Source organism: Eptesicus fuscus, chromosome 12 (genome assembly GCF_027574615.1).
Source record: "Eptesicus fuscus isolate TK198812 chromosome 12, DD_ASM_mEF_20220401, whole genome shotgun sequence".
NCBI lineage: Eukaryota > Metazoa > Chordata > Mammalia > Chiroptera > Vespertilionidae > Eptesicus > Eptesicus fuscus.
In genome coordinates this window covers 21418342-21441382 of record NC_072484.1, presented here as the reverse complement: position 1 = coordinate 21441382, position 23041 = coordinate 21418342, and the positions used below count along the sequence as shown (strand labels likewise).

Here is a 23041-nt window from a genome sequence, read left to right as displayed (position 1 = left end):
ATAGATGTGTTATCAGTGGGGAGAGGTCCTCATCTCCACTTGCTGCTAGTGGGAGTGGGATTCTTGCAATATCCAGAGAAAATGAATTTTCGGAGACTCACATGGGAGGATGAAATATTGTAGAAAGCTTTATTTCTGTGAAATTAAACCCCTGAGATCCCTGGTCCCATTTCCCTTTGTCCCACTGTAGAAGAAGTGTAGCTATAGCTTCAGTAGAGCTAGAATCAAAGCCGGTATCCAGAAATTTTGTTCCACATAGAGTAGTGTCCAGTCCAGCATCAGGCTAGCTTAGTTTGTGTTCCCAGTTCAGTTCATCAGTCCATTGCTGTGGGATCCACGTGCCACATGGCTATGTGGCTATGGAGATAACATGGACAGGAGCAAAGCCAAAGGAGCCAGAGAGCAAGAGCCAAGAGAGCAAGCTCCTTTGTTTAGGAGATTATGTATTCCCAAATTTTCATGGGCTTGCAGTGACCCTGTCCATTCTGGCCAATAGTTTCTGCTCCAAGGTTTGACTGACAGGCACCCTCCCTGTGTCACCCCAACTTTACTGTGCATGTTTCCATCTCCCCTTTGTTGGACCCCTTCCCCCAGTGATCTGCAGGGAAGGGGCAGGTGATTACCTGCAGAGTGCAAAATTGCAGCTTCCTGGTGAAGCTGCCCAGATGGCTATGCTTATAATGTCTGGCTTTCCCCTTTGCTCCTTTCCTAATTAGCTCCTTTCCTAGCTAATTATAATGCTATCAGCTGTGTTTTCTTGGGATTAAAAAATGCTCATATTTATATACAGACGAAATGTTGAATATAATTTCTAGAAGTACTCAGGTACTCAACCACGTACCATAATTTGGCATGACCCAGGCACCTCAATTCAATAAAAGTGCATGGACTGAATATTTGTGGAAAGCAAACTAGTTATGTTTCTAGTGACTCCTTTGTTTTCCCAAGGTATTCCTACATTTTTATTTATTGAATATGAAGAACAGGAGAAGGAAATCAGCAGTCAATTAATGCAAATAAGCCACACTTTTTATTATTTATTAACAAACTCTACCCCACCCCAGACCAACCCAGGCTAACTTTGAAAGGCATGACATCTTGAATAAGAAAATGGCCAACCATTCTGGGAATCTTTCAAATCTGTTTATGAAATTTGAGCTATGAACACTAAACAAAGAAATTCTATGATAATTGGGTTTGAGATTGGGGACTGTTGTTTCAACACATGAAAGTAAGCCTGTAGATTCACAACCACTCATAACTCAGGTGTGAGGCATCTGGTTATATAAATTTGTATATTTAAACATTACTTGACTAACCACGTCACCACTGGCTTGCATCTGGAGGCCGCATATAGACACTGCATTTCCTCTCATCTCCATCTTGGCAATTTCTCAGGAAATTTTAATACATAAACGCCTGAAATGTCAGATTTGGGAAAGATAAAGGTGAAGTTCACAAAGATTCATTATGAACTCCTACTCACACAGTTCTGGGTGACTGGACCAGGACACTGCTGTCCCCTCACCTTCTAGGCAGGAAAGTGTCTTGGGGAAAGTTTCATAGTTCAGATATGGGTATTTTCAAGCTGGTGCTCACTGCCCAGCCACCTTGTTGCCCTAGCATCACATGGTTCTTGACCTTCTTCCCTGCACCATCACCTCCTCTAGGCTCAGTTCTATCTTCATTCTCCATCAAAAGACAGCATGCAATTCTACCAGTACTATGTGTCAGTGCTGCACTAGGCACCGTGGCTGCCAAGAGGAACATTTCAAACACAGTATCTGTATCCTGAGGGCTCTTTCTGTAACACAGAAGATGGCCCTGTGGACATCCTCAGTTCAATTGAAAGGCTATAAGCATTGTGCCAGGAAGCTTATGCAATCTTAGAAGAGAAAATGACCAAGTTTACCTGGGGAAGCTGAGAATGGAATCCCAAAAAGAGGTCATGTTGTGTGGATCTCAAAGAGTGAGTGGGAGCTGTAAGAAAATAGATGTGGGGGAAAGAGCACTCCCCATGTCAGGGAAACCTACAACAGCGCCTCTCCCAGCCTCTCTCGAAATTGCAAGTCCGCTCAGCTGTTTTGTGAAAAAGCTGGAGCCAGAACTCAAGTCTTCCTGTGTCCAGGCCAATGGTCTTTTCACTACTTATTCCTGGGGCCATTGCTTTTGGGATGCAGTCTCTGTTAGGTAAAAACAAATCTGACAAATGATTATGTGACTGCATTTTTTTTTCTTTAAATTTTTGTTTCCCTTTTTATTTAATATATCTTTGATGATGAAAAGGTTTTAAATTACAATTTAAAGTTTTAACGTTTTCCCTCAAATCTTGAGCAAAATTGACTGCCGAAATACGTGTTTTACTATGGTTTCTGACAATTGAAAAACAGATGAATTCTGCTTTGAAAAGAAAGGCCACCAGTTATCTGTTAGATGATAGTGTGACTTCTCATAAAAGATAAAGATCGGACATCAAATGTTAGCTTCCATATTAAATGCAAAGTAAAACTTTGAACCATTCAGTGCTTTCCTACAGTTTAACGCTTCACCATTTTAGCACAATAAGCAAGATAATTACCAATTTAAATTAAAGTCTGATATCACATTATGTTTACTAAAATATGTTAATCATTAGGTTAAAAGAAGTATGTTTATAATAGTTCTGAATATGCTAACAATATAGCTCTAACTTAAATTTGAGTTAAATCTGGCTTCTACATCCCAAGGATGCAAATTGCAGCATCTCTCCACTTGCCCATTTTTCTATTCTGTTAAGTGTATCATCTAGTGCAGTACTGCCCAATAAAAATATAATGCAAGACACCTATAATTTAAATTTTATAGTAAAAATTTTTAAACATTAAAAAGTTTTAAAAAACAGGTAAACTCAACTTTATATTTTCTACCCAATATATCCAACATATTATGACTTAAACATGTAATCAATATAAAAATATTAATAAGCCATTTTACATTATTTTTATTGTTGAGCTAAGCCCTAAAAATGGTGTATATTTTATGCTTATAGCACATCTCAATTCAGACACTACATTTTCATAGAATAAAGTGAAATAAGTAGAATGTAACCCTATCGAAATATGAAGTTGTGTTGAGTAGTAAATATTTTATAGTGCCTCAGTTTAAAAATTTAAATTAAGTTAACTAAAATTTAAAACTCAGTTTCTCTATTGCACTAACTACTTGTAGCTAGAGGCTACCATATGGGACTGCAGATCTAGAAGTTAGAGTGGTGACAAAAAGAAAAACATGGGAGCATTGGGTTTGCTCTCAGTAAGGCATGAGGGGATTATGCAGAGAAAGGGGTCAGAAAGTAAGCATATAAAAGATACCAAAGTGGTAAAAATGTGAACTTTGGAGTTTAACTAGATTACCTCTGTTGCTTTTTTTCTGTGACCTCTTTACACTTTAGCTTTCTTATCTGTAAAGTAATAATACCTGGATTCCTGGGCTATTAAGATTAAATGAGATAGCCTAAATAGTGGGCTTTGAAATCTAGCACATTCCAAAGGCTCAATAAATTATAACTAGATTTATTAGTATTTATGGAATCTGTTTACATGTGAGTGTGGGGAACCTCTGAGGGATTAACATTTAATCAGTTATTTGTGAGATGTAGGGTATGGAGAGAAAGAAATTGTGGAATGAATTTTTTGTAGTTTTTATTGCATCATAAGCTGTTTATATAGAAAATACACCATTCACAAGTATTTAGCTCAATGGATTTTCACAAAGCCAACATACCCATGTAACTAGCACCCAGATCTAGAAATAAAACACTTAAAGAATCCCAAAGCTCTTCTCATGCTCCCAGTAAAAGAAACCACCACCCTGACTTCCAACATAATAGGCTAGTTTTATCTGTTTGTAAATTTTATATAAATGGACTCATACAACCTGTATGAGTATATAAGTATCTGACTTATTTCACTCAATCACTAATTTGTGAGATTTTTTTAAGTTGTTGTGTTGTACAGTAATTTGTTCTTTCTCATTGCTGTGTTGAATTTGATTATATAGATATTCCCACCATGCATCTATCCATTCTGTAGTAGATGGACATTTGGGTTGTTTCTGTATGGGGACTACATAGTAAATATACCTGCTATGCATCACCAAAATATATAGATAAATTTTGGTGATGAGTATGTACTGGAATTTGAGTTTTAATTCTTAGACTTTTTGTGAAAGAGAAGACTCACTCATCCCTATTATTTTGTGTGCAGGAACCTTGGATAAGCATAAAGAGTTGGAGGACCTTGTGGCTCAGTTCCTGAATGTAGAAGCAGCCATGGTCTTTGGGATGGGATTTGCAACTAACTCAATGAATATTCCTGCATTAGTTGGAAAGGTGAGAATTTGTTAACATTATTGTCTTCTGCTGTATTTTTCCTAAGAATTATAACTGAGAAGGCCCTTTGTTAGAGATATAGCTCAGAAGTTCCTTTTCTGAGGAAAAGCCTAATGGATGTCCAGCTTTTAAAATAAATGTACTAGCTTAGTCCAGCAAATCTCTTCATCATTATAGTCTGGTTATAGAATTGCAGCCCCGGATGTGAGTCAAATTTCATCTTTCATGCAAAATGAGTTGATTTCTTAGCAAAATCAATTAAATTTGTAGGCTCCCAACTCATCATCTATAATGTAGACAACACTTATTAAGCATTTATTTGAACAAAACATTTTGTTTGTACCATTCATTCATTTATTCATTCACTCAATAAATACCTGATTGAGAATCGACTATGTCCTGTTCTGAGGCAAGATACAAGACATACAAAGATGAACAAGACTTGTGCCTTGTAAATTTATGTAATTTACATTCTAATGGAGAAAAAACACACCAAATAAAGTAGGATGACTAACACAGAGAAGGAATGTATATACATGGGAAAGACAAAAAGTTGCCTTCAAACTCTTCTTGAGAAAGCTCATTCAAAGTGGGTGAAATGAGAATCTTTTACTTATCTATTAAGATAGATAAGTTATTTCCTTAAGACAAGGAAGAGGAAACAGCATGGGTAAAGGCCTAGGTTGGGAAGAACTAGAGTATAGGGTAGTGGATGGAGAAAGGACCATAGATGATGGCAGATGCCAAATTGCAAAGTCTTGCAGTGTAAATCATGTGCAAGTTTTAAAACTCTTCCTGAGAAAAAATGGGGAGTAGGTTGGTTCATTTTAAGTAAAATCAAGTGCCATAACCATATTTATGTTTTTTAAGAAATCTGACTCATGACAACTAAATGTAATGTATAATCTTTGATTGGATCATGTATTTTAAAAAAATAGAAGGAAAAAGAATATCTGTAAAAGGCATAAAACAGTATTAGGACAGTTGGGGAAACATCATTTTGAGCTGTATATTACATAATATAGAAATGTTTAATTTCTTGGGTGTGATGATTACATTGTGATTTTGTAGGAGAATGTTCTTGTTCTTCATAAAAACATGCTGAAGAACTTCAGGGTGAGGTATCATGAGGTTTACAAGTAACTCTCAAATGTTCACCAAAAAAATAATAAATGCACACACATGTCTAGAGTATAGAGTATAGGAATGTTACTGGCTTTTGCCTCAAAAACTCAAAACATGTTTTGTATGAAGTTTCCAAAATATAAGGAAGAACTCATAGATTCTGGGTGGCTATGGAAGACAAATTGGCCACCATAGTTTGTCTCTGCATTTTGGGTATGGTTGAGCAATTTCAAAATTTAAAATGTTTTCATTCAAAAGGAAAAATAATTTTATAAGTTATAATTTATAAGCAGTAAATTAGATTGAGCTTTTCCACATGCCTCAGACTGAATTGCCATTCATACTTTTCCAAATGCAATATTTTTAACTCAAGCAGTGATGCTCTTATTGCATGAATGTCAGTACAGTGAAGAATGAGAAAGAAAAGACCCTGCCTTTCAAAAGGAAACACCAAAACTGTCCCAAATAATCCAACATGGGATTGAAAGGCCCCAGCAAGTCCCCAACCCACCCAAAAGTGTATCAGTTTTCCTGTCAAACATCAATTCTTTACACAATAGCTGTTGCTGAACCAAGATCTTAAATGACCTTTTCTGCTGAAAATTAAGTGTAAGTGACTAAGGATGTAATCCCTTAAAACAACCCCCAACTCCATCAGCTAATTGCTGAATAGTATTTTATTCATAAAGACACCAGATTAAAGTTTTGGCCTTTTAAATCTGCAGTGAGTGCACGAGTCTATGTTTCAAGTCTCAAAATATCTTACTGTTCCCACATGTTGTTTTTCCTTAACTTTATTTATTGACCTGTGTCATATGTGTGTTTTTTTCTAAACAGGGATGCCTCATTTTAAGTGATGAGTTAAACCACGCATCTCTTGTGCTTGGGGCCCGACTCTCACGTGCAACCATAAGGATCTTCAAACACAACAGTGAGTATCAATATATTTATCCAACATGTACCACTTGTTTCTAGAACGTAAAAATGATTGATGGGGCTTTGTCCTTGCTCTTCAAACCTGGAGCTTAGCCTAACAAAACACAATTGTGTTTATATTCACTACTGGCTTGTTAACCTCTGCTGACCCAGAACAAATGGTTGAAGTGCACTAAACACTCGGATTGTTAAGTGCAACCCAAACACATTAGTGTCACTGTTATTAGTGGTCTTGCAATCTGGCCTCTGAAGACAGGACTGATCTCTTAGAACTACCATTTAATTATCAGGAGTGTTATAACTCCTTCTTTTCTATTACTCTGCCTTGGGAAATGTGAAGACTTGTTTAAGTTGTATGTTATAATCAGGTAAAAAAGTCATCTTCCTTAGCAAAATGCTTCTTTTCACTATACTCATTCACTACAGTCTCAGACACCCTCCCCCCGCCACACACACACACACACACACACACACACACACACACACACACTCACACACAGAGTTTATTCAACTTGATTGAAATGCTCTTTCAGGCTCTGAGTTGTGTGGTTGGATGAGGAAGAAGAGGCAGAGGCTATTTATTCTTACAGACTGATGGGGCAGCCTGGGAAATATTGGGAAATACTTAAAAGAAGGTAGTGGGTGACACCTGTGTTCTATTGTCCAGCTGTGCCCCTGACTTGTCGCATCACCTTATGTAAATCCTTTAATCATTCATGTACTCAGTTTTCTCATCTGGAAAATAAGGGTGAACTATCTGGTGTGCAAAGATCCCCCTGGTTCAGTTTCTGATTCTAATTCATTACTATGATCAGAATTTTCCTTTCTTTCATTGTGTGCACATGTGCACACACACACACACTCATACACACTCTTGTTTCCTCTCTCTTCCTTTTCACCATCTTTCTCTCCTGCTTCCCCCTCCTCACTACTGTTTCCTTTTCCTCTTCCTTGACACTACCCTCCATGCTCCAAGGAAGTAACAAAGACTAAAGTGAGGAGAAGAAAAGTGATAGAGAACTGAGGGAGAATTGTTCCAGTTGTTTTGTTCACCTCACAGAAATATCAAACCAAAGAACAATTGCCACATGCGAAGAAAAGCAAAAGAATGGAAGAGTTCTAAAGTGAATCTCTTTTATCACTTGCAGTTTTTCTAATGAAAAATCTCCTGCTTTCACTAGGATGAGGTCTGGCTATGCCGTTCCTGAACCACCTTCAGCAGCTGTGTGATTATGAGTACTCTGGGGTCCAGTTCAGAACCAGACCCTCTGGAAGAACCAGACTTGAGGTCCGGTCCCTCCAACCTAGCCCAATTATGACAACCAAATCCATGTTAATTCAAAATATCTTGTCTCCATTTCTTTATTTTGCATCAAACAATCAATCTTGGCTAGTCGCTGATAAACCAAGTTACATTCTTCCAGTTCTGTTTCATTTACTATTGATCATCACATCCAGACTCAAATTATGTTGACAGTGTTGAAAATTCATGCTTTGAGTAAACATCTTTTAGGAGTTCAAGAAATAAACTTATTAAGAGACCACAGAGTCCTAGCCAGTTTGGCTCAGTGGATAGAGCGTTGAAGGGTTGTAGGTCAAGAGTACTTACCTCAGTTGCAGACTCGATTCCTGGCCCTGTCAGGGCGTGTGTGGGAGGCAACCAGTTAATGTGTCTTTCACATCAATGTTTTTCTCTCTCTTTGTGTCTCTCCCCCTCCCTTCTGCTCTCTCTAAAAAATCAATGGGAAAATATCCTCGGATGAGGATTAACGAAAGAGAGAGACCACAGAAAATGTCTTTAGTGTTAGCATAATTATACCCTTTTGATTCTTTGGCATGATGAGTGACTGGTGGTCAGAGATTTTCTCTACTTGGGAAAAGATAAAGAACAGCTGGCAAGTATTTGACTGTAGTTCCATCCATACCTATGGTTAAATGCAATAATCTTGTATAACCCCCTTCTGCATTGTCTCAAGATTGGTTTGTGTGCTTAAAAGAATACAGTAGAAGAGATGATATGTCAATCTTAAGATTATGTTCTAAAGACATTGTAGGCTTCTGCATCTCCTTTCTTGGGTCACTTATGAGGACATTCAGGCAGCCAAGAACCATGGAAGGAGGACACCTTGACTGATCTCCTGCCAACATCTTCACTGCAGCCTCACATATTTTATGGGCCAGAATACCCAGCTAAGATTCCCAAATTCCTAATTTGCAAAATCTACCAGATAATAAGTGTTTGTTGTTTTAAGCCTCTAAGTTCTGGGATAGTTTGTTACATAACAATAGATAACTTATATATCTTCTTTGGCCACCATTGCTGGCGTAGAAGCTAAACACCCTAGCATGACTTTCTACTTCCTCCTTCTTTGAATCTAGAATGAATAGCTCATTCTAAAATGAATGGCTTGGCAGAACCTGAGTTCTTCAACCCAACTTTATTCACACAGCCAGTGGCAAAGAAGCCAAAATAGGATGAAGTGGAAGATAAGCAATTCTTGGTCTACATGGGGACAAGAAACCCGAGAGCCTGCAGCACATAGGTCAGGGAGGGAAATAAGATTTGTCTATTGCTTCTTGAGACACAGTTTCCCATGGCCAAAGAATGTCAGGCTTTGCCCACCATGTTAGCAGACCCTCTTTTGTGGGGAATGGGGCAGAAGTGGCTTGAAGTGCTTCTTTTCCTATTGGCTAATGCTGAAATATGGGGTAATCATCACCCACATTCCATTTCCACAAAGAGTCATCAAAAAGTTTGTTCTTATCCTTGGATATATGGAGTGGATGCCAACAATGTGAACATGTCATTGAAGATTTTTCCATATTTTTGTTCAAACACAAATATGAAATACAAATGATTAAGCCAAAACCATATAATGGGAACATTTTTAATCAGAGCCCTATGAAACAACTTTATTTTAAATATTCAAATAAAATGATGCAGTTCAGCCACAGATGAGTCCATTCATTACAGCTACTCAGAAATTGCTCTGGTGTTGGTTCATTTCTCCCAGGAGCTGACCCTGAGACAAGGGTTTGGGTGCCAATCACTTATTCAGGAAGTGATCCCAGGAAGCACCAGCAGGTGAGCAGAGAATGGAGACAGAGAAGGAAAGGCAGCCAATCCTGGGCATGTTGTCAAGCAAGTTACCCCAATAGACAAGTAGAGCTCAGTCATACTAGGAAACTATGGGAGGCTGTGTAGACATACTTCAGTGTTATTTCATCTCAGTGGGGAAGGGAGCTGGACCATTTATCCACCAGTTCACACTTGAGAGCTGTCCCTACTCAGCCTGAGTTTGTTCCCACAGCCGAAAAAAAAATTCTTCGACCAAGAATGGCCTATCTTTGCAATAAGGAGCTGGGTTGAGGGATATAGGCAGGGCATGTACAGCATATGCAAATGCTCTACTCTAGCTACTGCCAGGCCATATGTGAGACCCAGAGGGCTGTGAGTCTTTGTGTAAAAATCAGTCTATGGTTTTTCCTGTTAGTAGCCTGAATTTCAACCCAGATTGCTGACGTTGGCCTCTGAATTCCTCTGGCTCAGTGCTAAGAATATCTCCTTGAGTTTTCTACTGTGGGCAGCTTCAGTGAAATAGCCAATCGTTAGTTTGCTTTTGTGACTCATTGCGTGGCACAAAACAGGCTCTCCAGCATTGCACACCCTAAGCAAAGGCATCAGCTCCAACCAGGCACTTAAGTTTGATCTCCACTAGGATTTTAGTGTATTTGAGGAAATGGGGCACTTGTTTGCCTTTGGTAAACACATACCCTAAACTGAGTGTATTAACACCCTGAGCATGCCAGGACCTCAAAACCTTGTATAAGTTTAACTCTCTAGAAAGATTTACATCTTCTGTTAGAAATTTGGATATATCAAGACTGAGTAATTTTTCCCCTGAATCTGCTCACTTTACTGGTAATTACATATAATCTGGATTCCAGAGCATGGTTTCTCAGACTTTCCTGTACAGAGGAGTCACTCGGGGTCTTGTTAAAATGCAGACTCTGTAGATCTTGGGTGTGGCCTGAGTTTCTGAATTTCTGACAAGTTTCCAGGTGACGCCAATGCTGTTGGTGCAGGACCACACAGGAAACAGCGAGGCTGTAGGCCATCTCTGTCCTCAAGTGAGCCACAAAGGGCTTTTTTAGCTAGCCTTGGAGAGGAGAAGCAGTATTTTCAGCTAAGGGAGTTGTCATGAGGTCAATGGGCTGGGCAGGCCAAGAATTTGGAATGGTTTGCAGGGGGAAAGTGAAGAAGAAGAAGTGAGACTCTACGTAGAGGCATTTGATGGCCAAGAAGAGGAAGAACAAAGAGTGCAGTGTTACTGGGAAAACTCTGAGTCCTACCTCATCTGCACAAGGAAGGCTCATGAGGGCTATTTGAATTGAAGGTCAGACTTATAGAAATCACTTTGACTACTTCATAAGCCATGACCTTGAGTCAGAGCAGTTTAGTTCAAAGAATACAGCCAGCATTCATTCCAACAAATCCCAAACCCCTTGCTGGCACCTTGACCCAAGATTCAGTATCCCAGCACTAACCTCTGAGCTTTCATGTTGTTTCCTGAGTTACATCTCACCTCCCTGTATTGACCCCATTCACTTAGAAATCCCATCTCAGCACTTTGTCTAATTCTACAGGCTCCTTCCTGAGAATCAAAGCCTTACTTACATGCTGCATTGGGCCTGAGTGCATGGGGCACACTGTGCACATGCTTCCTGCTCTGCCTATTCTTCATCCCATTTCCCCAAGGCAGGATTGCAGATATGAACCCCCCTTCCCAAGGTACACAGACCCTGCCCTAGTACCTTCTCACTCTCCAACCCAGTCCAGGTCCTTGCTCCCAGCTGCCTTTTGCACTCTCCCAAGAAAATCATTTGCTTCATTGACCTACCAAAGGCAACACCTCCCCACATATTTACAGAGCCATCATCAGGGAAACCAGAACTACACAGTATTTGCCCAACCTGCTTTGCAAAATTTAAAGCACCAAATTTTCAATGCATCAGAAATGTCCTCGTTGATCTTGTGAAAAAGAGACTCTATAAATGTGACTTTGAGGAAAACATTTGCTTTGCTTGCCAAAGCTGGCCATTATTATAATGTTTTCCACCAAAGTCTAAATAAGGGACAGTCTTAAGAATAAAAATAATTTCTGTATCATTGTTCACACTTATTTAATTACCTATTGCTTAATATTTCACATTTGGGTTCAATATTGAAGGATGAAACTGGATATCTCTGAAGAAATAAAAGGAAAGGGAGAAAAGATGGGGACCAAAGAATTTAAAAAAAATAACAGGTAGCATTTCTTCACCATCCAACCATAATTTTACTGAAGCAATAGCTGTTGAGTGCTTATCATTTGCAGACATGAATGTATTTTTGGCGCTCAGCCCATGGAATAGAACCAGAGGGTTTATCTAACTGCAGCTAGGGTAGGGTTTGTGGAGCTTTGAATGACGATGGATGGACCACCAACCACACTGGCCAGCATATGAAAAGTGGAGGCTGACATTCATCCCAACTAGGACCAGGGGTCCTGGGTCTAGGGAGGGAAAAGGGCGTTGAGGGACGGGCAGTGAAGGAAGTGCTTATGTTTCAACACAAGCTCGGTTGCATAAGAGAATAGGAAGGAGGAAGCCTTGGCAGAAGAAACAGTGCCGTCCCTGTACAGCAAAGAAAGAGCAAAGCCAAATAGCCAGTTCTTATCTTCTGGAAGACATTCTTCAAACCACACCCAACCTTTCTGCTTAGAAGACTGTGGCTGGCTTCTTTGTTTCCTTGTGCCCTCTTTACACAGATCTTATCTGCAGCTTTCCCAGATCCCAGAGGCTTGGAATTTGGGACAGGTCCAAGAACAAGCTCTCAGAGTGTAGCTGTCACCCAAGCCTGGTTCTAGGTTTTGGCACAGAGTTGGAGTACTCCGGGTATTTAGTAATTCAGTAGTCCAGTACCCATGCCTGGCTATGCACCGGATACCAGAATGTGGTCTCATGCTTTCATTTTTGGTAGCTATACATTCAGCACCCACCCAGCCAGCTGGCACCTCTCAGCCCTTCACAAACCAAGGGAAACAGCCTTGGTAAGCCAGACTTAGTGACCAATAATGTCTAAGGCATTGTTGATACTCAAGTTTGTGGTGATTACAAATCCACAGTGTGTGATTATAACTTTATAACCACGTTGCACAATAGCGCTGTGTATGTGCACCTTGATGGCATCAAATTTATTCTTTTAATTCCCATATCTCAGAGTTTTTTTTATACCCCAACAAGAAAGTGGTGGTTTCTTGGGGTTTGGGATTTGTTTTTGTTCTGGGGAGTTGTAGTTGTTGGTTTTATAAACCTTCTGGCATTAGTTTGCTCATCTGGAAAAACAGATACCTAATCGTTCTTCCCTACTTCTCAGAGCTGCCATGAGGATTAACATAATGCAAGCATAAGTGCTCTAATAAACATCAGTGTTTAAAAGTCCCTTACAGATGTTAGTATGTGGCTTGCTAATACAGTAGAACCTCATAAGGCCTGCAGAACATAAGCTTCAATCTCCAGAACCCTCTGAGTCTGTGAGCCACAGGCTGGAGCATGATAGACCGAGACCTTAAGAATTAGAGAAACCACCCAGATGCTAACTTGGGTCCAGAAGCCCACGCTAAGTGAAGTCATCCCTTTCTCTGTCTTGTTTCTGTGGTTCAAAGAGGTCAGTGTGTTTGTCCCCTGCAGGGGGAAAATGGCTGATTGCTTTTCCCTCTGCTCAAGGATTCCAAGGTGTGGACACCAGGGGTTCTGTGAAGTTCCACCAACAGCCTCTCCCCATGGAACTCTCTATTCACACCGAGCACAGGAGGCCCCTGCCAAGGGCCGGGACTCATCTGCCTTCCATCTGCAAAACGCATAAATCACATCCCAGCCACAAAAAGGCTTGTTTTCAGGTCCCTCTTGTTCTTAAAAAAAAGGAGAGAAAAGTTCTCTTCTCTTTAGCAGAATCCATTTTAAATTTAATCCTCAACTAAGTTATGTCTTTTTGATTGCATAAACAATACAAAAATCTATTTATGTCCAGATTTTGAAAGTCTTAGTTTATCCATTTTTATTTTTTTAATATGTTTTTATTGATTTCAGAGAAGAATGGAGAGGAAGAGAGAGAAACATCAATGATGAGAGAGAATCATTGATTGGCTGCCTCCTGAACGCTCCCCACTGGGGATTGAGCCACAATTCGGGAATGTGCCCTGACCAGGAATCTAACCGTGACCTGCTGCTTCATGGGTGGATGTTCAACCATTGAGCCACACCACGTGGTCTGAATATTCATTTTTAAATGACTGCTAAATTTGTTCTCTTGGGTATGTTTTTATTACTTTGGCATTGGACCCACACTCATTGTGTCATTTCTGTACAAAACTTATAAATTTCAAGTCCCAGAAGAAAAAACACGAAGCAGGAGTACTCGTATTCATCATCTCTTCATTCCATTCAGAGAGTAACAGGCTTGTGGTAGATTATAGAAAAGAGGACTGGTTCCCCCAATCACCTGGGTTCCTTCAACATCGTAACAGCAAAGCAAAAGTGAAAACAAGATGTCAGTGCAGGGGAAGGTTTATTATCCCTGAAATTCTCAAAATGAGAAAGCTGCTTTTGGTTTCTTTGGCTGCCATCTAGTGGTGAATGACATAGTGCCAATAAAACACTACATCTGTGAAGATGGACTCTTCAAAGCAAAAGCAAAAACACAGTTAATTAAGTAAATATTATTGCAGACATGAGGCTTTTCTAATAAGTCATAGTTAGATCTAAAATGTCATTCACTTTCCTGTTTTCTTATCTGTATTCTATTCCATGAAGAGACAAAGGATTCCATGATCACTCATGGATTTAGCACTAATACTGTGCACCAGGACCAGGGCTATAAGAATGAATAAAATAATGCCTCTGCCTTCCGTGGAGGAGAGACATGAAATCAAATAATGGGAAGCATGATGAGTGCTTTTTTAAAAGAATAAATGAGTCATCAGGGACACCAAGAAGAAAGAAAATCTGTATTATGGGCCAGAAGAAATTGAGTTGAGGCTGAGTGGTGTAAGTGGGAGTTCTCCCGACAGACAAGAGCGAAAAGCATAAAGAGGAGTTAGAGGCTAGGTGTTGGGGAACGCTGAGAGACCATGTCAGGGAGCTAGGCAGGGGCAAGGTCAGGAAGGGCCTTTGAGGCTGCATTCGGTAACTCTAGTAGTGCCCCCTAATTCACTTCCACAGCTTCAGTTACCCTCAGTCCACCATGATCTGAAATATTAAATGGAAAACTCCAAAAATGAACAATTCATGAGTTTTAAGTTGTATGCCATTCTGAATGTGGTTAGCTCAAATGTACTTGAGCAATTAAGAAATACCTTATGTAACTAGTTCCCCGCCCCCCCTCCACAATTTTATTGCAAAGAAATACCTTGTGGCCTCATTGCGGGTGGCCTGGTTGCCAGTTGCCATGTAGAAAAGTAAATGCACCAGCCGATGCATTTACCCAGCTGTGGGGGAAACCCGAAAGCAGAGATCCAACCACAGACTGGGGACTAAAAGACAAAGTTGAGGGCTCTCCGTTGAGATCAAGAATCTCAGCTACCTAGAGCCTGGACCAGTGATAAGCCTGTGAATACCTGCCTCTTGAGAGCTTGTGTGCAGTGGCTAAAACCAATGTTGACTGTGCTATGTTAGATTTATCTTTGCCAGGTTTCTCTTTGTGAGCATTTTAAATGGAATCTCTAATGCCTAGTGACCATTATAAAACAGTCAGATCAGCAGTTCCATAGCATCCCTATCTTTTCCAATTAACATTGGATTCTAGGTCTAAAGTACTTCAGTCTCAGATCCTCAAAAAGGGAGAGTTTAGTGAGGGCAAAGAAATATATAGTAATATAATGAGTGTAAAAATACATGCACATAAACCTCGCCTTTTTTTCTCTCTGGGATTTGCAGGTTAAACACACACAGACACACACACACACACACACACACACACACACACACACACACAGCTGGGTTGGTAGGCAAATCTTTCCCAAGGGTCTGCCAACCAACACCCAGTCATCTACATCTGATTGCAGACAAATTAGTCACTGCTAATTATATTTGACATCTAAAGGTAACAAGAAAAATCTAGCAGACATTCCTCCTTCTACGTCTCTGTGGAGAGTGATAAGGAGGGATAGAGGCTATGACAGAAAAGGTAGTGGTTACAAATGTGGGTCAGGTACAGGACTTCCTTGGGTTCAAATCCTGGCTCTGCTCTTTATGATCATAGACCTCGGGCAATTTAGCAGACCTCTCCATGCCTCAGTTTTCTTCACCACAAAACGCAGATCCCTCCTTCTTAGGCTCGTTGAGAGGAGTAAATGAGTTATGACCAAGAATGTGCTTTGAAGGAATGCAGGTAAGGCTCAGTAATTGTAAGCTATTATTAATGTGTCCAGAAGTCTCCAAATATTTTGCAAAGAAAGGCTAGTTGTCCCACTGCCTTCAAGTGTTGACAACTCTGAAGTTGGAGGCTCCCAGAGAATAGGAAGTGAGCCAGCTGCCAGCACTGCCGCCACCCCAGGCAAACTCAGCCAAATGCTAGCATGCTTGTGTCTTCAACACTAGGGTTAGTTCATTATACCTCTCACGGTTCCTTTCAACCTGGCAAGAAAGCATACACGTAAACGATGCATTTAATGTAGAATTTCTTTCTCTGTTAGGGCAGGAAAGGAGAATATTTTAAGAGCCTTTGAAGCCATGTGCCTCCAGCAGAGGTTTATTCTGCCTGCTACGCAAACCCAACTAGTCACCTGTCAGACTCTAATTGTACTAAAAAGAGGACCCCTCTACCTTACCCCCCAGCTCCCCCGGTGTTCTCTGATTCCAACTTTATTCTCTGAAAATTCAGGTCTCAGCCTGAGCCTAAAAAAATCTGCCACCTCCCCAAAAATGATAATGAGGAAGAAAAAATTCCTCTCATGACTCAATTTTTTTTTTGTATTATTTAAAGACATGCAAAGCCTAGAGAAACTCCTGAGAGATGCTGTAATCTACGGCCAGCCTCGAACCCGCAGAGCTTGGAAAAAGATTCTCATCATGGTGGAGGGCGTCTACAGGTATGTAAATAACCAGAGACATTTCAACACTAAGAAGCCCACAGCAAGCTGACAAATGGGGAAAGGCTGACCTCCGCTAGCAAGAGGGAAAAATGAGTGAGATATAGATATGATGGAGGGGTCCAAGCTAAGCTATGAATGTGAGCTGTCAAGCCTTGGGTCACCTGTCTCTTTAATGACTATACATATGGCAGAGCACCTTGGCAGCTGGGAAGCTTGTGAAGGCTTCTTTAGAAATATCCTCACAGGGCATTGCTGACTTGCATTGATTCTTTCTTCTACCTGTGGCAGCCCATAGTGTCAAAGGCCATTGGGGGCTGGGTGATTCACCATCAGAATGCTCTTTGCCTTTACAACTCTAGTAGATGTTGCCCATGGGCACCGGGGTGGCCTTACCTGGACATGCAGCCAACCTCCAGTTGTTTGCTGATCTTGGCCAGTAGTTGGTATCAGAATATAAAAGCCCTGTTCATTTCCCTCAACCTAAACTGCAGTTCTCCATAGAGAGCCAGGGGGGTGGAGCGGGAAAATGGTCTTGGCTCTAGCCTGAGTTGTCTGCCCCCTTTTGAGCCAAGCAGACAAAACACCCCATTAAAGCCTTTCGGAGCTGCACTTCTATATTGCAGCTTGTGATTGAGTTTGCCTCGTTCCCTGACTGGATTGATTATTGGTACTGAAATGGAAATTTCCTCCTAGCTCTCCTTCTGTTAGATACCCTAGTATTCTGTTAGATACCCTAGTCCAAGAATCAAGGAAACATTATCTCAGAGTTGCTCACTCCTAAATCAATCCTCAAACAATCTTATATTAGAGGAATGAAGGAAGTTGTTTCCTATGAGATAATTATAGGAAAGTGAAAAATATGAAAAGGAAGAGAATGAGGGCTTAACTTCCCAACAAGGAGGAATGTGGCCACAGAGGAGACTTGGGAACAGAAGCAGCGGGTTTTTTCATCCAGCTAATCTAATTGGTCTCGGAGTGCATGCTGTTCCTCTTACATAAATAAATGACAAGCAGCAGACGAAATGTGTCTCTATCCATTTTTTGGGGGGGTGGCGGGAGGGAAGAAGTGCTTTCTCCAAAATTTAAAATTATCATCATCCTAGTATCATTTTTTCCCTCTAGTATTTACTGCCCCAATAGCTGCTGTTCTGGGTGTCCCCAGTGTTACTGTGGGGTTGCAAAGTTGGCATTTCAAGTTTCTAGTAGGCCACTCTCTGCATCACCTACCAGGACTCCTCAGATATGTCCTGTTTATGAAATCTCTGGGATCACCCTAGACCAGCGTTCTCAACCAGGGGGATTTCTTACCCACAACTCACCCCCACCCCAGGCACATTTGCCAATTTTCAGCCATCACAAATGCAGATCACACTGGCATATAGTGGACAAAAGGCCAGGGATGCTGCTGAACAGCTTACAATGCACAGAACAGTCTCCTACAACAAAGGGTTATCCAGCTTAAATGTCAACAGGGCTGAGGTTGGGACACCCTGCTGTAGAATAATTGAACTAGTCACTGGCTACTGAACTTGCTACTTCTAGGAAATAGGCTCACATTGCCTTGGGTTGTCATAACCGCAAGCATAGATCTTTCTTCCTATGAGATTTGTGCCAGCTGCCAGCCTGGAGGGGAGCCCTTATCTAAACACCTGTCACTGGGCCTGGAATAGTGGGAGGACCTATCAGCTGAGGAAGAGCAGACTGGGCATCTCCGTTAACCAGAGCAAACAAAATCCAACTGAAAATAAATAGACCTTGACTCCACTAAAGGAAAGTTGCATTTTAAGCACTTTGATCATGGCTGAAATTAAGTGGGCCACCAGCGTTTTTACTCTCAGATATTCCCATCAGTAAAAGAGAAATCACTCCAACAGCAGGACCTGTTCATGGCTACACTGGGTCTGGTCCTACCGTGACCTCAGGAGGACAGGAGAGCCGGGTGTGGATTCCTGGCTCTAAGCCAGCCCAGCACTAAACCACAACTTCGCAACTTCAGCTTCTCTAGTAATGATTGACCGTTCTGTGATCCATTGCTGCATAACAGACCACACCAAAATGGAATGGCTTACACAACAATGAGCTGTGATTTCCCATGCTTCCGTGGACTATTTGGACCAGCTGAGCAGTTCTCCTTCTGCTCTGCATGGTGTAGGTTAGGAGTCATTCATTATGCTGGGTGATCAGCTGGGGCTGGGATATCCAAACAACCTCACTCCCACATTTGGGCTCTTAGTATTGGCTGTTGACTGAGGTGCCTGGTTCTCTGCCCTTCCCTGGGGTGCTTTTTCTATATGTAGGCTCATCTCACTCAGCTGGAGCTTCCTCACAGCATGGCGGCTGGATTCCAGGAGAAGGAAAGCAGAAGCTGCCAGTCTTTTGAGGGCAAAGCTTGGAGCTGGCACAGTATCACTTCTGCCACACTCATTTGGTTCAAGCACATTGCAAGGCCAGCCCAGATTCAAAAGGAGGGAAAAATAGAGCTTTTTCCTTCTTGAGAGCAAGACTGGCTCATGTGTCCAGGGATGGGAAGATGTGTAGGCAGCCATTGTTGGTGGGAATCTACCCCAAGGGCTCCATGAACTTGGCATGTGACTTGCCATCACAGAGAGGATCCTTTAATCTCACCAGTACAGAAATATTGTCTTTAAATAAGACTATGAACTAAATGGCTTCATTCATGGATAAGACAGTCCTCAGTACCTCCTAGGGCCTCAGTTTCCTCAATTGTAAAAGAAGGCTAGCCTAGAGTAGAGTTCTGGAACATATGGATGTTCTCATTTGATGTGGTCACCAGAAAATGAAATTATTTCCCACAGATTTTCCAAAAGGTCAGGGTTAGGAATGTGCAATCAATAGTTTACGAAATGCACTGCACTTTTTAGAGATGTACTATGAATACATACCTTGTTGATATTTACAGGAAGCCTCCTTTGAACTTGTGGCTTCTCACCACGGGCAAAGTCCTCCCACCATGGGGAGCTCACCAAAATCAATGTTTTCATAACTCTGGAAGAGAGCAGTCAGCCAAATCAGAAAGTTTCAGGCAGGTAACAGGTAGAAACGGCTAGATACCAAGGCCAAGAAGTCAGTAAGCTCAACAAAAGCAGTTGTGATCATAATAACATCAATAATAATAGTCATGTCACTACCCATCAATCATCTACATATTATTCTTTACATATAGAATATAGAAGAGTCAGGATTTGCAGGAAGGCCTGGGACCTGGATTCAAATCTTGTTGTTGCTGCCTACAGCTGAGTTCCCTTCATAAGGTTCTTTTTTTCCTTCTTCTTTTTTATATTTTTATTGCTTTCAGAGAGGAAAGGTGAGGGAGAGAGATATAGAAACATCAATAATGAGAGAGAATCACTGATTGGCTGCCTCCTGAACACTCCCCACTGGGGATCGAACCCACAATCCAGTCATGTGCCCTTGACCGGAATCAAACCTGGGACCATTCAGTCCACAGGCCAATGCTCTATTCACTGAGCCAAACCAGCTAGGGCCATAATGTTCTTTTTTAAGTGTTAAATGAGGTCATATAAACTAGAGCTTGCCAAAGCCCGGCCCACAGTAAGCCTGCCACCAAGGGTAGCTTCTTTCATCATTAAATTTATTTTCAGTTGAGGAAGTTGCAACTTGGAAAATAACCATCTGTGTAGCGAAGCTATTTGCTCTTCACCCATCTTGAGGAGGGGTGTCAGAGGAAGGAACCCACATTGATCATATTTCTACTCCTTGCTAAACATTTCCCATATGCCATCTTGAGTAAGCTTCCCCAGGTCTCTTGAGGTTATTGTGAGGATGAAGACATCGAGGCTCCGAGGCCAGGACAACTTGCCCCAGGGCAGATAACTGAGATGAAACAGAGCTGGGATTCAAACCAGGTGGCCCTGCTGGGACAGAGGCCCAGTGTAAACAGGAGAGTCAGCTAATGTGTCCACATCTAATGAAGTAAACATGGAAACTACAAGGTCATCCATTTGACTTTCAGCCTTTACCTATCAAGGGCTTAGGTTCTTTATCTGTAAAATAGGACAATTGAAACTCGAAGTCTAAAGTTCCATGACTCCATGATTTTGGGTTTAAAAGTACAATAGTAATATTTTAGTATTCTGATTTGTATTTTCCTTTAAGTATTGTTTTGAAATCATACTCTTCTAATTTTGTGTCTCTGAGAAGTCTAGTTTTTGAATCATTGTGGTTGAGAAATCTCAAAATTACTAAAACATATACGAAAGAAGGAGAGAGGGGTCCTTAAATAATCTGAGATATAAACTAGCATAGCTGTAACACACACTTTCAAAATAAAATTAACCAAGAAATAATATCCAACCCTTCAAAAAAACACATATAGAAAGAAATGCTGAAGTTTCAGAATGCCATTTTCTCTAAGGATATAAGCCATTCTTCTCCTCAAAATAATGTAGGTTTAAGGATTGAGAACTTCTGTGGTAATCTCTACCCTATGCCTCTATCATTAAAATAAATAAAGACAAAGAAAAAGAAAACACTAGTTACTCTATTTTTAATTAGTCTTAGCTCTTTTTGCTCTCTCTTTCCACCTTCATTTCTTCTATTGGGTTAATTCTTTGAGCCCACCAAAGAGATTTTTCCACCATGTAAGTTGGCAAACTACCAGTTTAATTCCCAATCCTGCCAGTGGATAACATGGTTTATATGGGGAGGAGAAGGTGGTGAGAGGGAGATTTCCAAAGGGAGTCTTGTCACTTAGCTAATACACTATGTAATAGAAAGGATATAAAGAAATTATTCACTGGCTTGCTGGATTAAGAATAATTCAAATTCCTGCACAGAGCTTCAAATTAACTGGTGGAATTATCTTACCTGCAGTATATTTTAGTTGATTTTCTTCTATTGAAGTCAAAAGAAAACACAACTTTCCATTCAGGAAGAAAGAATAAACACTCTTCTTGTTTTCTACTTCATTTTGACAGCAATTCACAGGAATAGCATAGATACCTTTTATGCATGCACCAAACTCAATATCCCTCTATAGGAAACGGTTCAATTCAAATGGGGTCACAATGAGAAAATGAAAACTTAGTGCGAGTGAATATAACTCTTTATAAAGGCTGAGTTCTCCTTAGACTCAAGTGTGCCCTGCATTAACTCCAGAAATCAGCAGTATCGTAGAGTCATTAATCTTACAGGGAGAAATATAAACCAGGTGGGCAGACTCCTAACATCAGCTAGACCAGCCCCAGCGAAGGATGGCTAATTAGCTGCCCCCAGTGTCTGCAAACTGTTCAACATTAACTCTGGCTCCTGCCAAATTCAGTTCCAGAACAAAGAATGGTTATTTGTGACATGTCAAGTTTTTTAGTATATTTGTGTTACCAACTTAAAACAGTTTAAAGATGAGAAGAAAATTCTAGCATTTTGAAGGCATAGAGCCATTTATTATATATGACACCCATATGCCTCTTTCCTAGAAGATGCAACACAGAGCATTGTCAAGGGCTCCTGCTTTCTCAAGGGAGGCCTCATCACAGCCATGTTCTCCTAGGCTCCTCCTAAGAACAGGAACAACCCAGTGAGCATGCATTCATATGTCAGACACTTTACCAGCATTATTTGTCATCATTCTTATAAAGGTGTTATAAGGAGGGTCCCATCATCATGCTTATTTTACATACTAGAGACTGGTGCATGAAATTCGTGCACGGGGGAGGAGGTATGTCCCTCAGCCCAGCCTGCACTCTCTCCAATCTGGGATATCCCTCTCACAATCCAGGACTGCTGGCTCCCAACTGCTTGCCTGCCTGCTTGCCTGCCTGCCTGCCTGCCTGCCTGATTGCCCCTAACAGCTTCTGCCTGCCAGCCTGATCACCCCCTAACCATCCCTGCCAACCTGATCGATGCCTAACTGCTCTCCTGCCAGCCCGATTGCCCCCAACTGCCCTCCCCTGCAGGCCTGGTCACCCCTAACTGCCCTCCCCTGCAGGCCTGATTGTTCCCAATTGCCCTCTTTTGCAGGCCTGGTTGCCCCCAACTACCCTCCCCTACAGGCCTGGTCCCTCCCTCCTTCCCTCCCCTGCAGGCCTGGGTTCCCCCCAACTGTCCTTCCCTGCAGGCCTGGTCCCCCTCCCAACTATCTTCCCCTGCAGGCCTGGTTCCCCCCAGCTGCCCTCCCCTGCAGGCCTGGTCTCCCCCAACTGCCCTCCCCTACAAGCCTGGATTCCCCAACTGTCCTCCCCTGCAGGCCTGGATCCCCCCAACTGTCCTCCCCTGCAGGCCTGATCTTCCCCAGCTGCCCTCCTCTGCCGGCCTGGTCACCCCTAACTGCCCTCCTCTGATGGCTAGATCACCCACAACTGCCCTCCCCTACAGACCATCTTGTGGTGGCCATCTTGTGTCCACATGGGGGCAGCCATCTTTGACCACATGGGGGCGGCCATCTTGTGTGTTGGAGTGACAGTCAATTTGCATATTACTCTTTTATTAGATAGGATGA

The 23041-nt window shown here is 41.5% G+C and overlaps 1 protein-coding gene and 1 long non-coding RNA gene across 2 annotated transcripts in view; one reads left to right on the top strand and one right to left on the bottom strand.

The window, feature by feature from the left end:
• Positions 1 to 23041, top strand: part of SPTLC3 (serine palmitoyltransferase long chain base subunit 3) — a 131270-nt gene that overhangs the window by 61974 nt on the left and 46255 nt on the right. Inside the window, exons 5-7 of the mRNA XM_054723873.1 lie at positions 4245 to 4369; positions 6332 to 6425; positions 16455 to 16560. Of these exons, the coding sequence (XP_054579848.1) occupies positions 4245 to 4369; positions 6332 to 6425; positions 16455 to 16560 (325 nt within the window). The remainder of the gene's footprint in view (positions 1 to 4244; positions 4370 to 6331; positions 6426 to 16454; positions 16561 to 23041) is intronic.
• Positions 15879 to 23041, bottom strand: part of LOC129150870 (uncharacterized) — a 10992-nt gene continuing 3829 nt past the window's right edge. The window contains exons 2-3 of the long non-coding RNA XR_008557637.1: positions 19467 to 19569; positions 15879 to 16105 (exon numbers count right to left, since the gene is read on the bottom strand). This is a non-coding gene — a long non-coding RNA (uncharacterized LOC129150870). The remainder of the gene's footprint in view (positions 16106 to 19466; positions 19570 to 23041) is intronic.